We start from the raw sequence: 15,215 nt of genomic DNA, 5'->3' as shown, positions 1-15,215 counted from the left end.
ATATTAGATGATGGGGTAGAAAGTGTGGGGTATGGCAATGAGGCCTGGTCTTGCCTGCTAGCAATGCGACAAACACCAGCTGATCTACGTTGCAGCTCCTTCTCACCGCTGGGGGAGCCTGAAAACTGTAATGCCCGGCTACATGCCCCACTCAAATTCCTGGCAGCAGCATGGGGATCTCTTGGTGGCAGAAGGAGGAAAGGCAGCGGAGGAAGATCAAGTCCCCATTCATCACCTGTAGTGCCCAGAGATCGTACTGGAACTGCAGAGGTAATCTGCAGTTCAGTTTACCACGTGACGTCATATGGGAAACTGAACTGCAGACCTCTGCAGTTCTACTACAATGTCCGGGCACTACAGGTGATGAATGGGGACTTGTCCCTATACATAACCTGTAGTGCCCTGTATTCTTGGATAGAGAAACTCTCTATCAGAATACATAGTACAGCGCTGCAACATCAATTGCTGTTGCCGCGCTGTCCTTCTATTATGTATTCTTGGATAGAGTTTCTCTGTCCAAGAATTCAAGGCACTACAGGTGATGAATGGGGACAAGTCCACATTCATCACCTATAGTACCCAGAGATCATAGTGGAACTGCAGAGGTATTCTGCAGTTCAGCTCCATTGTGATGTCACGACCATTGTGGGAAACTGAACTGCAGATTACCTCTGCAGTTCCACTACGACCTCTGGGCACTATAGGTGATGAATGGGGACTTGTTCATCATCTGTAGTGCCCTGAATTCTTGGATAGAGAAACTCTATTCAAGAATACATAGTAGTAGCACAGCGTGCCAACAGCGATCGCTGCTGCAGCGCTGTACTATGTAACTCTATGAAACTCTATACAACAGTAACTATATACAAAAGGTTGCAATCTGAAGATTTAACACCTGGTAAATTCTTCTTGAAATGGAAGAGCTTAATATATTGCCTGAACAAAAGTGGAGGGTAATAGCTGATGGCATTGTGTCTTCAATGAAGAAAAGAGAGAATCTCTTACTGGATAATCAAATCTTGTTAGCTGCTATTTATGTTGATCCAATGATCCGAATTTTGTTGAGCGATGACCAGACTGATACTGCAAAAAAGGTCCTGTATGATGTAGCAATTCGAATGAAGGGATTACTACCTAAAACACCGCCACTGGGTGACGCTATAAGCACTGGTAACTCAGAATCATCCTCTTCAAATGAAGAATTAGACTTTGATTCCTACTTGAACAAAATGGAACTTTCAACAGTAAAGCGACGTCCCATATGCGTGAAAGATAAACTACCAGAAAATGTCCAAATAAACAGACTCCAGCAGGATTATTTTTAAAGAATTAAAAGAAGTAGAAAAGTATGATCGCTTTTGAAACTGACTGTAGAAGAAGCCATCCTTGTTTATCCTGAGATTATGAGTGATGTGGCTAGAACCGTAACAGCAATGCCACCCACCCAATCAGTGTTGAAAGACTATTTTCAGTTTCAAAAATAATCAAGTCAGACTTAAGAGCTTCTATGAAAGAGGATCTTGCAGAAGCATTTCTGTTTCCTAGGACAACACTACATTGAGTTAGTTTTGGATTGCATTTAACAGCTATTCTACTCTACAACTATATTCCAAGTTTATTATATAAACTGTTTGAGGTTTTCCAGCTTTTGTTTTTGTTCATGTAGGTAAATAAAATTTTAAAAATCGATCCTGCGGTGAACCGGTCCATTCTCGCTTAATGAACATGTAGGTGAGAACGGCCTGTGTAAATTTGTCGATCAAGATCAAATGTTTTGGGACCTGCAAGAGCAATCAGAGAATTGCCGAGCTGACAGCTCGGCTCCCCTGATTGCTCTTGCAGCCCTGTAGTATGTATTCTTGGATAGAGAGTCCCACTGCTATGCTCCTCATGAATGAATGCAGCCATGGGAATCATCCTGTGATGATTCTCATGGCTGCATTCATTGATGAGCACAGCCGCGGGACTCAAACCGACAGTGTGAGTACCAAGGCTCATCAATGAGTAAAGCAGTGAGAATCATCACAGGATGATTCCCACGGCTGAATTCATTCATGATGAGCACAGCCGCGGGACTCACACTAACAGGTGGAGTACCACAGCTACCACAGCTGCATTGATGAATGCAGCTGTGAGAAACCTCCTTTGTGCAACCCCCAGACACTAGAGGTTAAATGAGGGCTTGCCCTCATTTAACTTATAGTGCCCGGGGATCGCGCACAGGAGAATTCCCATGGCTGCATTGCAACTGCGGTACTCCTCCTGCCTCCCCAGGCACTGGAGGTTAAATGAGGGCAAGCCCTCATTTAACTGCTAGTGCCCGGGGATTGCGCACAGGAGGATTCCCATTGCTGCATTGCAGCTGCAGTACTCCTCAAGTAATGATTTGCCTCGACCTTCCGATTGGTCCGCGAAATTTTGCGGACCCATCGGAAGTTTGAGGAAATTTTATGCGAGAAGGCATTCTCGCTCATCCCTAGTAGTTAAGCTTTGTTTTTGTTTTAAAACTACCAAAGAATGTGGTTCATATTTTTAAACTGGTAAAGTTCCTGTTCCTGATTTTTATGCATGCTATGTTACTTTTTTTAAAGCGACTTGATAAAAACTATAAATAATACCTTATTGTTTTTATTTTTTTGTCTTTTGTTTAAACCTGCTAATACAGTACAGCATCAGCTTCCTAGCCAGTATTTCGGTGAATAAATGGCGTGTATGTTGCCTTCCTTCAATCAAAAGGGAAAATAAATTAGCATATTAAATACAGAGTCGGAAAGTCGGAGTCGGGGGTACCAGAAACTGAGGAGTAGGAGTTGGAGTCAAAGGATTTATCTACCCACTACACAGCCCTGATAAATACTGGGGTGATCCACTCTATTTCACTCTGGTGTCGGTACTGTAGGATGGTGTAGTTTATTGCTCCCTGGTGTCAGTGCTGTGGGATGGTATTCTCGATTCCTCTCCGGTGGCAGTACTGAAAGTATGCTATTTTTATTTACTCCCTGGTGTCAGTACTGTTGGATAGTATACAGTATTGCTCCCTGATGTCTGTACGGTGGGTTGGTATGCTCTATTACTCCCTGGTGTCCGTTCAATAAGGTGGTATGTTTTATTACTTCCTGGGGGTCAGTACAGTGGCTGGTTTCAGCATAGTGTGTTGGTATACAGTTGGGGTTTTGCCCTGGCCTCTGGCCCCGCTCTCTGACTGTTATGACAATTAATGTTGAGATGCTGGTAACATATTATCTTCACTTTAGCTTGGCACCTCCGAGTGGTGGTGGTGGGGGGGGGGGGGGGGTTCAATATAGTTGCTGCATATTGTCTTGTTGTCAGTGGACTAGGTTTTGTGAGCGGCACGTTTTTCTTTCATTAGGTCGTTCAGGAGGGGGGGATTTGCCTAAGGACTTGGAGGAAATGATTTTCTCTGAATTTCAAGTTGGGGTGTTCAGCTGTGGTTGGTCTAGTTTGCATCGGGTGGTGAGTTGGGCACTATTGCGTTTGGTGTGGTGAGAGGCGGACGGTGGTCCAGCTGACCAATAGCCAGTGTGCTCATCTGGAGCGGAGGTGACTGTACGTTGGTTCTAAGTACCTGGATTACTGTGGAGTATAATGGTGTCGCAGCCCCGCACATTTGGGGTGTGTGGGTGGCCCCTGGCATGGTAAGGTCCATGCCGGGGAGGGTATGTTTTGGTCTAAAAATTTCCATGTGTGACAGACTTTGTGTGGTCAAGCTGGGTTTCGAGGTGGCAGCTGGGGGTGCCCGGGTTTGTTGCGGTCTGGTGGGATATGGTGGCCAGGACCAGTTGGACGGGCGCCTGCTTGGTGGCTTAGATCAACGCAGCCTGGAGTGAGGTTAATAAGCAGGTGGGCCATTTCGGTGGCCAGGAATGGGGGTATGGTGGTGCTACATCATGTGTTGGCCCATTTGTGGTGGGTGAGTGGCCCATGGCATGGTAAGGCTCCATACCAGGGGGGCTATGATTTGGGTAAAGTTCCAAGTGGGACATAATTTTTGCTGTTAGGCTGGTTTTCAAAGTGGCGGCTGGAGTGGCCTGGTATGTTGCGGTATGGTTGGTTAAGGTGGCCAGGACCAATCTGGACAGGCGCACGCTTAGTGGAACAGTTCAACACAGCCCGGAGTAAGGTGGGCCATTTCGGTGGCTGGGAATGGAGGAAGCTTAAATGGCAGGCTGGAATTCAACAAGCTCAACAAGTGTGCAGGTAGGGCTCAGGTGTGAGGTTTCACACCTAGGCACTGTGGTGGTTGGGGTCTTGAAAGGCAAGGATCCAGTGCATGTTAAAGTGGTGGATTTTGGCAGGGGGGGATCCTCTTTGGTGGGGTCTCCGCCTTTATGATGAACGGATAATTATGGCTCCTGAAGCGGTGCTGGGCGGCTAGGGGCAAAGGTGAAGATGTTGTAAGAGTTCAATTCCTGTTGGGTGCAGATTTTGCCTTTTGAGACCTGCAGCCTTGTTGTTTGGGTGTATAATCGGGAGTTTTGGGGTTTGATAACACTATGGATATTTTTGTTATGGTTATGTATTATTAAAGGGGGAATTAGGTTGTTAGTTAATTAGGGTATATTCAATTGGGTGTTATGTTGTATTATGTTAATGTATGCTTGCATATCAAAGTGTAAAATTGATTTATTTATTTTGACATTTATTATTGGATATTTATTTGTGATTTACTTGAATGGTTGATTTATTTAATTTTGGTTAATAAACGGCTGCTTGCCAGCCAATTTAAGCCCAAGATTGGTGTTTGTGTATTTAAAGGTGGGAAAGTGGTTGGTAAGCAGGTGGGGTCAGGGGGAGGCCGAGGTTCTAATGGTGGTGATAAGGGATGGGCTAGAAGGTCCGAGCTACCCTGGTCATGCCCAGAAAATCTAATAGGTATGAACAAGCCCTTTTACTTCTTTATCAATTAAAAGTGGAAATGGTGGGGAATTTATCTACTGTACAAACAGAGAGTAAGGAGGGTCGTAAATTTCAAATATTTTGTATTTAGACATACTGTATTTTTCACTTTAGTCCTTCGACTTTTTTATCCGCTCAACTCCTGTCTCTTTTATTGTGTAACCTATGATGTTTTCTGTAAACTTTGTTTGGTGTATCTAATCTTTCTGACCCATTATTTATGTCCAAACTTATTGCCTGTTCTTTTTATATTGCTGCATTCTACCTCCATTTGTGCCATCATATTCTGCAAGCAATCAGAATAGCTCCTGTTCTCAAATCACATTTGATATTGTGGGACTTCCTGAATAGCTAGCTGCATAACATAGTTTTCACTGACCTGTGGCAGATGGGGTCTGCAATACAATTAGGCTGTTACTGATCACAAGCACAAAGCTAAATATAGCATCTGTATATCAAGGTAGGTATGTATCTAGGCACTCCTAACTCTCTGACCTATTAAAGTAAATCTGAAGCATATTATAGCTGTTCTAGGGAACAAGCAGAAAGGTAGATTTAATACCTGTACAAGGTAGTTACATCACTGGTCCAGCTAAACCCATAAAACCACCTGCCTAAGTTGTTTTGTAGGTGATATTGCTTGGCCTTGGTAATTTTAAATATCAAATAAAAATCATTCAGCATTGTCATCTCCTCTATTAACCTATATGCAGTTTACCTTTTTCCTTGTTTTCTCTTTCTAGGTGAATGCTACTGCTGGAGCTGATTCGAACATCAAATCCTGTCAGAGAAAGGTTTCCCGCAAACTTAAAGTCTTGTAGTTCACAAGTAACACTGTTCAGTTCAATTGTATTATTACCTTCACTTTTCATATTTTCTATTTTTATCTGATTTGCTAGTGTATTTTCAAAAAATTTAAATGTTAACTGCGGTCTTCTATATTCCCTGGAAGTTGTAGATTCTAGTGTATTCGGCTCAAAATTACTTCCACTGTTGGGAAAGTCCATTTTATTTTTACCTAATTCAAAAATTTTCCCATCACCTGGTTTCATTTCAATGGCATAAATTATAGATTTCGGACATTCCGCAGGCAAATCTCTGGTTTCATTTCTAAGTTGCTGATACGTTGAATCAGTAGGCGTATCTTCAAATTTTCTGTGAGGTGGAGATGGTGCTTCTTCTGTATCAGAATCGGAAAAAAGTTCTTTCAAAGTCTTTTTAGGCCACTGTCCTTGAATACTTGACCAAACATCTTTGGGGTCTTTGGCTCTCAGCCTTTCTTCTGAAGAAATGGTCTTGGCTTTTTTATCTGTTACATCTTGTACACTTGTGTACAATCTTGCTTGTTGTAATTTTTGTTTTTTTTCATCATTTAGGCAATTACATTTTTGCAGTGCTGGGACTTTTGGCTTTGGCTGCTCCTCCTCTTCATCAGAGGACATGATAATATCAGCATAAAACATATCAGTTGCCTCTTTGCAGCATATATTTTCATCATTGATGGTTTCATTTATTTCTTTATCACATGAAGGTAATTTCCTTTTTCCAGATTTAATATTAGATTTGGTTACTTTGTCAAAGCCATATACCAAGTTCTTCCTCCTATGGGCCTCCAGCTCATAGTCTGTGTCATCTGAAGACTCTTCTTGTTTTGTTTTGCAGTCATTTTTTTCATCTACTTTAAAATAACTATCTTCTGTTTCTTGATGTATCTTTCCCTCTGCTCTTGCTTCCAGCCCACACTTGATATGGCTCATATTAAAATCTTTTTCATTTTTATTCATATTCAGGTCCAATTCGATACGATCTGGAGAGTTTTCTGTAGCTGGTAAAATAAAAAAGAAATATATAAATATATAAAAACAAAAAATTTAAAAAATGTGATGTACATAAGTATTCTAATATCCTATATATATCCTAAATGTGATTTGACTATTCTCTAGTCAACTCTTACCTGGATTTTAAGTTCTCTGAACTCAGGGAGTAACACAGCATTTTTTTTTTTGAGCCTCAGATTTCCCTCACATACGAACAAATACAGGCAGCCATTTGGCAAACTTTCTATGTCTTTACAGAGAGCTGACATTAGTGCTGCTTTTTCTAAAAGATGGCAGAACAAGGCACCATTTCGTGGTGCCATGTTCTTCAAAGACGGACAGTTAAAAGCAGATCATAGGCTCAATACAAAATATTTAAAAAATTTACAAAATGTACATTTCTTCAAAACTAGATATTGATATTGACAGTTTGCATTAAAGTCAAATCACAGAATAGATTTCCACTTACACACAAGAGATTTTCTTTCATTGATACTAAAAAAAGTGTGCCAGTTGTTATCATAGTTTGACTGTTGACGTGTTTGAAAATATCATCATCAGGTAGAAACAATGAAAACAGAAGTTGGCCTCACAGGAGATACGCAGCCACTAGTGGATCTTCAATTTAAACTAAACCTTTTGGGTCTAGAGCCAGTATTCACTGTACAGTGGGTAGCAGACCAAAAGATATTCTGAAAACATATTTTCATGGTAGGTAGCAAGAGGCAGATTTCTTACAGCCAAGCTTTACTTCTAGTGGACTGGCTGGCACATTCATCAGCTCAATTATGTGTCACATTATGTGTCACATTACCCTGAAGTTTGTGTGAATTACAGGAAACAAGAGTTGATAGGATAGAAGAACAATGATGAACAACAGTTAATTAATCCAGAGGGGCTACATGAGAGAAGAGAAGTGTGAAGGAGAAATGCAATAATAGTTCAATTACTATTTGCTGTCTTGGTTCTGCAGCTGCTTCTACTGGTGGCAGTATTGATGGGGTTGTTAGCAATAGTGGTAGTGCTTAAGGTGGAGGTAGTCATTGTTGTTGCAGTAGTTGGGTTTGTAGTAGTTATGGAAATGGTTGTGGTGTATTACCTAAAAACCAGAGCTCTTAAAACACTGAGTAGACAACCAGCACTTGGTTACATTTTTTTTGTATATTCTGTGGCAGGTTCTGGAAAAGATGACAGTAGTATTCTGAACAAGACAGGTGAGAGTTATGTTGAGGTCAGTGGTAGGGAGGTACTGTGTCACATGGGAACTCAGGGTAAGTCATGGGTAAACATGAACACAATATTTAACACCTCCCCTTATCCAGCACATTAGGAATCATCCACTGATCTGAGAGAAACTATGTGCCCAGCAAATCCTTTTGCTTCTTTTTCATGCTGATGTTGTTTTTGGGATCCGTCATCATAAGGACAGGAATGGCCACCTTTGACTTTCCCACACAGCCTTCTTTCTTCCCCTTTTCCTCGTTTATGTTTTACTTCTCCATCTTCATCTTGTAGTTGTCAGTCTTCCAATGAAGAATGTTTAGAAACAAAAGTACACTCTGAGCCAGCCTCTGGCATACCAACTAAAAATTCTTCTGACATCTGGCAGGTTAAAAGTACATCAAGGGTTTTATTCACTAATACTACTTCCACACAAAAACAGGCAAAATGAAACAAACAGCAAACATAAAGCCAGGCCACTTGGCCTCTAACTTACTGGTAATTCTCTTTACTAACAATCCAGCCCAACCTAGTGCTGTGCAGGACTCTAAGGCCCTAACCATACAGCTTTTCTAACAAAGTCTGAGTCTTTACTCACAGTTCACCTTGGACCTCCTCCCAGCTCACCAGCCAAGAAAGAGCCACAGGAATAGACAGGCTGGGAGTTTTTATAATTAATTCCTAATTCCTTGGTCTTATCAACCACTCCAGTTATGTTTTGAATCACTGCATCTTTAGTACCAACGACAGCTTTTGAGGCATTCGTTACAATCTTGTCACTTGGCTGATACAAAATTGGCCGCCTCTCTTCAATCTCATTCTTCTGATATTTCTCAGTGAATTCATTTGCAGCTTTTTCCAACTGTTCAGAACGTAGAGCCACTCCATAACTTCAGCAGACTGTGTGAAGTGAGGTATGGCACTCCTGTGCTTGCTACTGTAGGCCAAGCCCAGTTGCAGACTGCCAACTTCTTCCTCTCTTCATTTTTGTCCCCTCATTGTTCTCATTATCTTCAGATTCAACCTCCCCTTCTTCAGCCATCATTGGCATATGATGGCTGAAGAAGGGGAGTGTATTTGCCTATATGCAAACCAAGAGGACATTCTATTCATTATCTGTGACTGGAGGGAGGACATGGGTGGGATGGGACCATTTAGCAGAATGTCACCTAAATAGCAGAGTTCGGTGGCGGACCAGATTCGAAAATCTGCTGCATGCATTGTTGGGGGGATGGCCGGATTGTCAAAGAGTGGTGTCATGGGGCCTGGGTGTGTAGAAATTTTTCCCCCTCTGATGAGATTGTGCCAAAGTCGTAGAAGATCTGACGTGAGATTGTGGGAGAAGATTCTTCTAGGATGATCCAGTTCTTTCTTTCCTTATTGTGGAATCAATCAACCAATCGGACCAGTACTGGGGCCCTATAGTATAGCGTTATATCTGGGACCCCCACACCACTCATCTGTTTAGCTTTTGTCAAAATTTGATAAGCTATGCGAGAACGCCTAGCTTTCCACAAAAAAAATCTGAAAAGAGAATGGATTTTCAGTAGATATGCAGTGGGTAGGTAAATAGGCACAGTTTGAAACGTATATAATAGATGGGGGAGAACGTCCATTTTTAACGTGTTAATCCTTGCAAACCAAAAAAGGAGTAATTTACTGCACAACGGGGTGTAGTTATGGGAAAACAATTTGGAGGGATTTGAGGTAATGATTATGCTTAAATATTTAATTGCTTCTTCACATATTCTAAAGGAAGTGTTTACACTAATGGAGGCTGCCTGTGCAGCGTTCAAAGATACATTGAGTACTTTGAAATTACTAGGTGCTACAAGATACTACATTTCTCAAATTCTTTCAGTACAGAGCTAATGGTAATATGCAATAGAGGTGATATATAACAGGAGATCATCAGCCTAAAGAGATAATTTGTAGTGACACTCACCCACTTGAACCCTCCAATTTCTGGGTTATTCCGTAGAGCTACTGCCAGATGTTTCATAACCAGAGCATATAACGGGTGATAAGGGGCAACCCTGCCTGGTGCCATTCAATATCTGAAAAGACTCAGATAAAGAACCATTGACTCTTACCCCAGCTGACTGTGACGAGTATAAGGCTGCTATCCTCGAGATCATGCCAGTACCTAGGCCCACCTGACGTAGAGCTGGATACATGAAGGACCAGTTGTCCCTGTCAAAAGCCTTTTCAGCCTCAACCGAAAGGAGACATATGGGGACCTTGGCGTGCTGGATTAGGAGAATAGTTTTGAGGGTGTTATCTCTTGCCTCTCGCCCCTGGATAAATCCCACCTGGTCTTCATGTATTAAAAAGGGCATATGTTTAGTCAGTCTATTGGCGATAATCTTAGTGAACAATTTAACATTGACGTTGATAAGGGAAATGGGCCCTAATTTATAGAATATTTGCAATTTGTCTTGTCTTTATCACAAAACCTAAGGTGTAAATACATGGCCTTTTCAATTTGGTCAAATTCTTTAGGTTTGCCTCTTATCTTGAAAGTTTTGAGCACCCTCTTTTCAACAATCTTACAGAGGAAGGAAACTGAGGCAGATAGCTGCAAAGCCCTTTCTAGACCCCTTAGGGCAGTGGTCCCCACGCTTTTTGGACTGGCGATCTCCTAAATTTACCAGCTTCGGACCACACATGCGCGGAGAGCCAGGTGTCACTCAAAGGGGAAGAAAATGTCTCTTTAGTGACGTCATGATGCCAGAACCCGCCTGCTCTCCCATTGTCAGTCTAAGCCTGCGATGGGAGCGTGGGTGGGTTGTGTCTAGAGATCTGGGTTTGTGGGCTTCGGAGTGTAACAATCTGCGAGTTCATGTTTTCAAAAAATACCCACCAACTCTGTCTAAATAACATGTTTAGTGTGTTCTTATTTTAGAAGGTTCAGAAGGTTAGTGAAGAAGTTGTCTACGTGTTCATGAGTCTAGTGAGGGATAAAATAAAAGGTGTATGTTCTCTCTCTGGAGGGCTGGGCTCTCCAGACATCATACAGTTCATGACTATGCAGTAGTTTTCAAAATCATGCCAAAGGCGTGAGGGGTGACAGGCTGGATCTGCCGAAAGACGGTCCAGTGCAGGGGAGTTCGTAAGGTTAAAGTCAGCCGCCATAATATTAATTAATAAAAAAATGGGCATTGAAGCCATCTGAGTTAAAAAAGAGTCCAGGAACGCAAGCTGAGAGGTATACATATTGCACAATGTGACTTTAAACGTCAGTGATTTTCTCAGCTATTAAATAAAACTTTAAAATGGTTTATGTTTTGGACAGTCCCAACAAATATGTAGAAATTTCCCTGGATCCATTTTCACATTACCAGGAGTTGTATTGTAAAGTACAAAATGGGGAACCTGATACCAGTGTGTTATAGTTTTACAGTTAGTCTCCATGTAGCTACAACTTATAGAAAAAGAATGTATAAGATAAAATATATCTGAAATTTGGTGCAAGGAGCACCAAGATCTTGTTCCAATTGTCTATTATACCATTGTACTATTACTGAAGTGTGTGATAATACTTTTGCATCTATACATGAGATGGCTTGTTTTACTGGACCTGTTCCTAAATTTAGTAGTATAGGTATATACAAGTATACTCAGGTATAAGTCAATCCAATTATAAGCTGAGGTACCTATTTTTACCTTTGAAAACAGGAAAAATTGATTGACTCGAGAAAAATTGATTGACTCGAGACCTTCCAGAACAGTTGTAGGTAAAGACAGGACCACCAAATGTGGCGATATGTACCCTCTCCTGTGCCGCATTTCCAGCAAGTCCCAGGTGCTGAAACATGTGGTGCAAAGAGACAGGGTCTCTATATCAGGGGGAAAGAACTTTAAAGTTCTTTTCCTGTGTGTACCCACATACAGAAGACGTGTGTGTCATTTTGAAGGCAGTTAGCCAATCTGACTCCTCTACCTTCTTTCCCAGATCTTTGTGCCATTTAGAACAGTGGTCGCCAACCTTTTCGATTCTGCTGACCACTAAAATCACCAGCTCTTGACCGTGCTCTCTAGTAGAAGGTGTGATGGAAAGCTGGTAGATATTCAAGCTGGCAGAAGGTAGCAGTATTTCCATTATTGGTGGTGATCAATTGAAAGGGGAAACCCCAGCAGTATCTGATGTTGCTGGTGCAGAGCACATCCCGAACAGGTTTGAGAGCTCTACTGTCATGGCTCCACAGGACAAAGTGGTGGACCCACTATGTCACCAACCCTGTGGGTGGAGACATGCACGGGGCGCAGGGTCTAAGCAGTAGCTTGGTTTTCTCCAGAGCCTCTAGAGGTGAGGATGTTGTGCGGCAAGCTACTGCCAGGTTGTGCCCCCCGTGCCCACCAAGGCAGGTGACTGCTGACTGACAGGAACCAACAGGGAAGTACCAGAGCGAAATCCAAAAGGGTAGTCGAACAAACCAAAGGTCAGGACAGGCAGCAACAAGAGACGTCAGAAACAAGCCAGGGTCGGTACATGGATAGCACAGGAACAAACGCAGAGGATGGAGCTGTAGAAACCTGGGAGTAGATCCACAAGGAACTCCTTGCCCAGGCAATTTCCCGTTGCCGGGCCACTTCCCTAAGAAGGGGATGTCAGGTGATAAGTGTAGGTCATGTGAGCCACAGATTACAAACCCACCAGCAGAGGGAGTGCTGGGGATGCAACAGCCTCAGGTGTTATTCAGGTGCCTGCCAGCAGATGGAGTGCATTCGCACAACACCCTAGTCCTCTGAGGCTAGGGAGCAGCCGACACAGAATCACCTGACCTAAACCAGGAAGTGTGCAGAGTGTTGGATCCAGAAGCAGAGATGGTGCTGGCAGCAGGGGACTGCAAGGAAAGTAAGCCAGAAAGAGGCACAGATGCCCTAGACCTGCAGGATTTTGTGACATCTACAGAGCATGAGAGTGTGATGAGGGTGGTCTTGCATCAGTTGAATTGACTGACTGTTAAACAAGATGGCCACTTAAGAGTGGGAGATACACTTTATGTCCTCCTTGAGGTGGTAGGAGTGCACCCTACAGAGAACCTCACAAGGTCTTGACTTTTCGGGCCTAGGGCCCCATGGATTCTGTCCACTTCTATACAATGATCTTTTGCAGACATCAACTCGTCAGTACCAATAGCCTCCGGGATCCCAACTAATCTGATATTGTTATGTCTGTTCCTGTTTTCTAGGTAATCATTTTGATAAAGAATTTGGTTTAAGGGAGTGGAATGTGCGTTAAGCCATTTAGTGTGCTTAACCAGGGGTTTGTGTTCTCAAACCCTCTGTAGTGCTTTCTATATCTTCCATCCTGCTCCCGCAATCTCTTTTAAACTCAGACATTTCAGCTTTGTATATGGATAGCATTCTGAGCACCATATTCTCTAAATCCTCTTAGTAGGCACAGCTTTTTGATGATTCTCAATATCCCAGGCTGTGGGATTCTGGAGTGTAGCTCTAGTGGCAGGAAGAGAGCTGGGAGGCAGGGAGAATTGGGATAGTGTGTCCCCAGGGTGCTGTGAGGGGGTGACTGCTGTGTAGGACTCATCCATGGTGGAGAGGAAACAGAGGCAGCCGGCAGTTCCGTCGTCGGCACCATCTTGTTTCCCTTTTGACTGCGTGTCTCCCGGATGAAAGAACGTCCCGATTTTGCGGGAACTGCCCCACTATGGAAGCACCAGATCCCTGGTGGTGATGTTTCCCCATGGCTGCAGGGAGATATGCTGTTGGGAGCCATGTGTTGCCGTTAGCCAGAGGAAGATGGTAGCCTCAGATACCAGCGTCCTAACCCGCCATGTGCTCGGCTACACCCCCTAAAATTAATTTTAAATCACCAAAGTATCTATACCAATAAGACTTTAGATAAAATGCTGTAAAGTAATATATTCAACAACCTTAAAAAAATTTACATTAATTTCCCATATTACTGGATAGAGTTTATCCATTTTACAAAATTCAAACATAGAAGAAAATGCTGTTTCAACCGTATCTCAATAAGAATACCAACAGTCAATTATCTAATATTACCAAAACAAACAAACCCCCTCATTTTTATGTTATTTCACCGTCCTCTATTTTCCTGATCATCACTTCTTAGAAATAAATTAGTTAATTGATGTTTTCGATCATTGGAAAAGTGCAACAATCATAAATTCTAGACATTACCATTTAGTCTCTGATTCCAGGGTGTTAACTCTCTTATTAATCAAAGTTACATTTTGTTTAAAATTCTCAAGTTCTCTTTTTAGTGTTTCTTCAATCCTTTGAACCAAGTTATCTAAATCTATTTTAGTAGGAAAAGATTCTAGTTTATCTAACAAAATATGTGGGATGATCTCCCATGACAGGGGAGAGAGAAAGCTACTCAAGAAGGTGTAGCTACAGATTTCTGAGTCATACACTGGGATCCTGTGGATGAAGGAGCTGTTTGTCTAGTTGAGGGACTGTTTCTTTCAGGTAAGACTGAATGGTGGTTGTGGGAGGATTCCTGGGCATTTATCTTTATCCTTACCTGGGACAGAGAAACTATCTTCGCCATGTCAGATCCTGAGTACTGCTCCTGTAATGCTGCTGCAGCTGAAATCCCCGTACAGTGAATTTGCAGGGTCGCCATTTCAGAACACCACTGTCTCTCAGGGATCTGCCTCAGATACTGGGCTTGTGTAGCAGCTTCAGGGAACATGGAGCTCCTCAGATACACATGATAACTCCACCATTATCAGACCATGCCCCCACACTATATCTTTTGAGCTCCTACAAACTTAGGCAACGTTTAGTGTTGGAGTTTACCCCCCTTTGCATTTAAGGAAACCAACTGAGTCATGTGATATCCATAAATTGAGATAACAGCCAAAAGAAACATATGAGACTTCACCCGTCAATACCATATTTAGTGGTGCCCAAGATAATGTCCTTGGCCCCCAGTAGGAATCAAAATTGAAAAGAGAATGGAGAAACAATAAGAAAGAGGTAAAAAGACAGACAAGGAACATAAAATCCTGAGACCAATCCAACCATAGTCAGAAAGTCCTTCCCTAACACCTTCTACTGGCTGCCCATGGAAGTAACTAACCTGGGGCCAGACATAAAGAGGTGCGATTGAAGACCCCTCAGAATTCATGACTGACATCACCTAAACAAACCAGCGAATCCCCCCCAAACTCGCACAACAAGAGGCAAGTTCTATTTTTAATTCAAGCCCAGGTTACCTGAGCCCATAATGACAACCAGCATAAACAGAATAAAATTAAAAAAGGA

General features: G+C 42.4%; 1 protein-coding gene across 5 annotated transcripts in view; it reads right to left on the bottom strand.

The window, feature by feature from the left end:
• The window catches only part of ARID4B (AT-rich interaction domain 4B), a 420,630-nt gene that overhangs the window by 32,948 nt on the left and 372,467 nt on the right, over positions 1-15,215 (bottom strand). For 4 of the 5 annotated variants that reach the window (XM_072409204.1, XM_072409206.1, XM_072409205.1 and 1 more), the window contains one exon: positions 5,636-6,742. In XM_072409204.1, coding sequence (XP_072265305.1) covers positions 5,636-6,742 — 1,107 coding nt within the window. The remainder of the gene's footprint in view (positions 1-5,635; positions 6,743-15,215) is intronic. The other variant, XM_072409207.1, reaches the window with a different exon arrangement.

The sequence above is a fragment of the Pyxicephalus adspersus genome, chromosome 4 (assembly GCF_032062135.1).
Source record: "Pyxicephalus adspersus chromosome 4, UCB_Pads_2.0, whole genome shotgun sequence".
Taxonomy (NCBI): Eukaryota; Metazoa; Chordata; class Amphibia; order Anura; family Pyxicephalidae; genus Pyxicephalus; species Pyxicephalus adspersus.
Note: the sequence above shows the minus strand (reverse complement) of the source record. Positions and strands in the feature narration are given on the sequence as shown.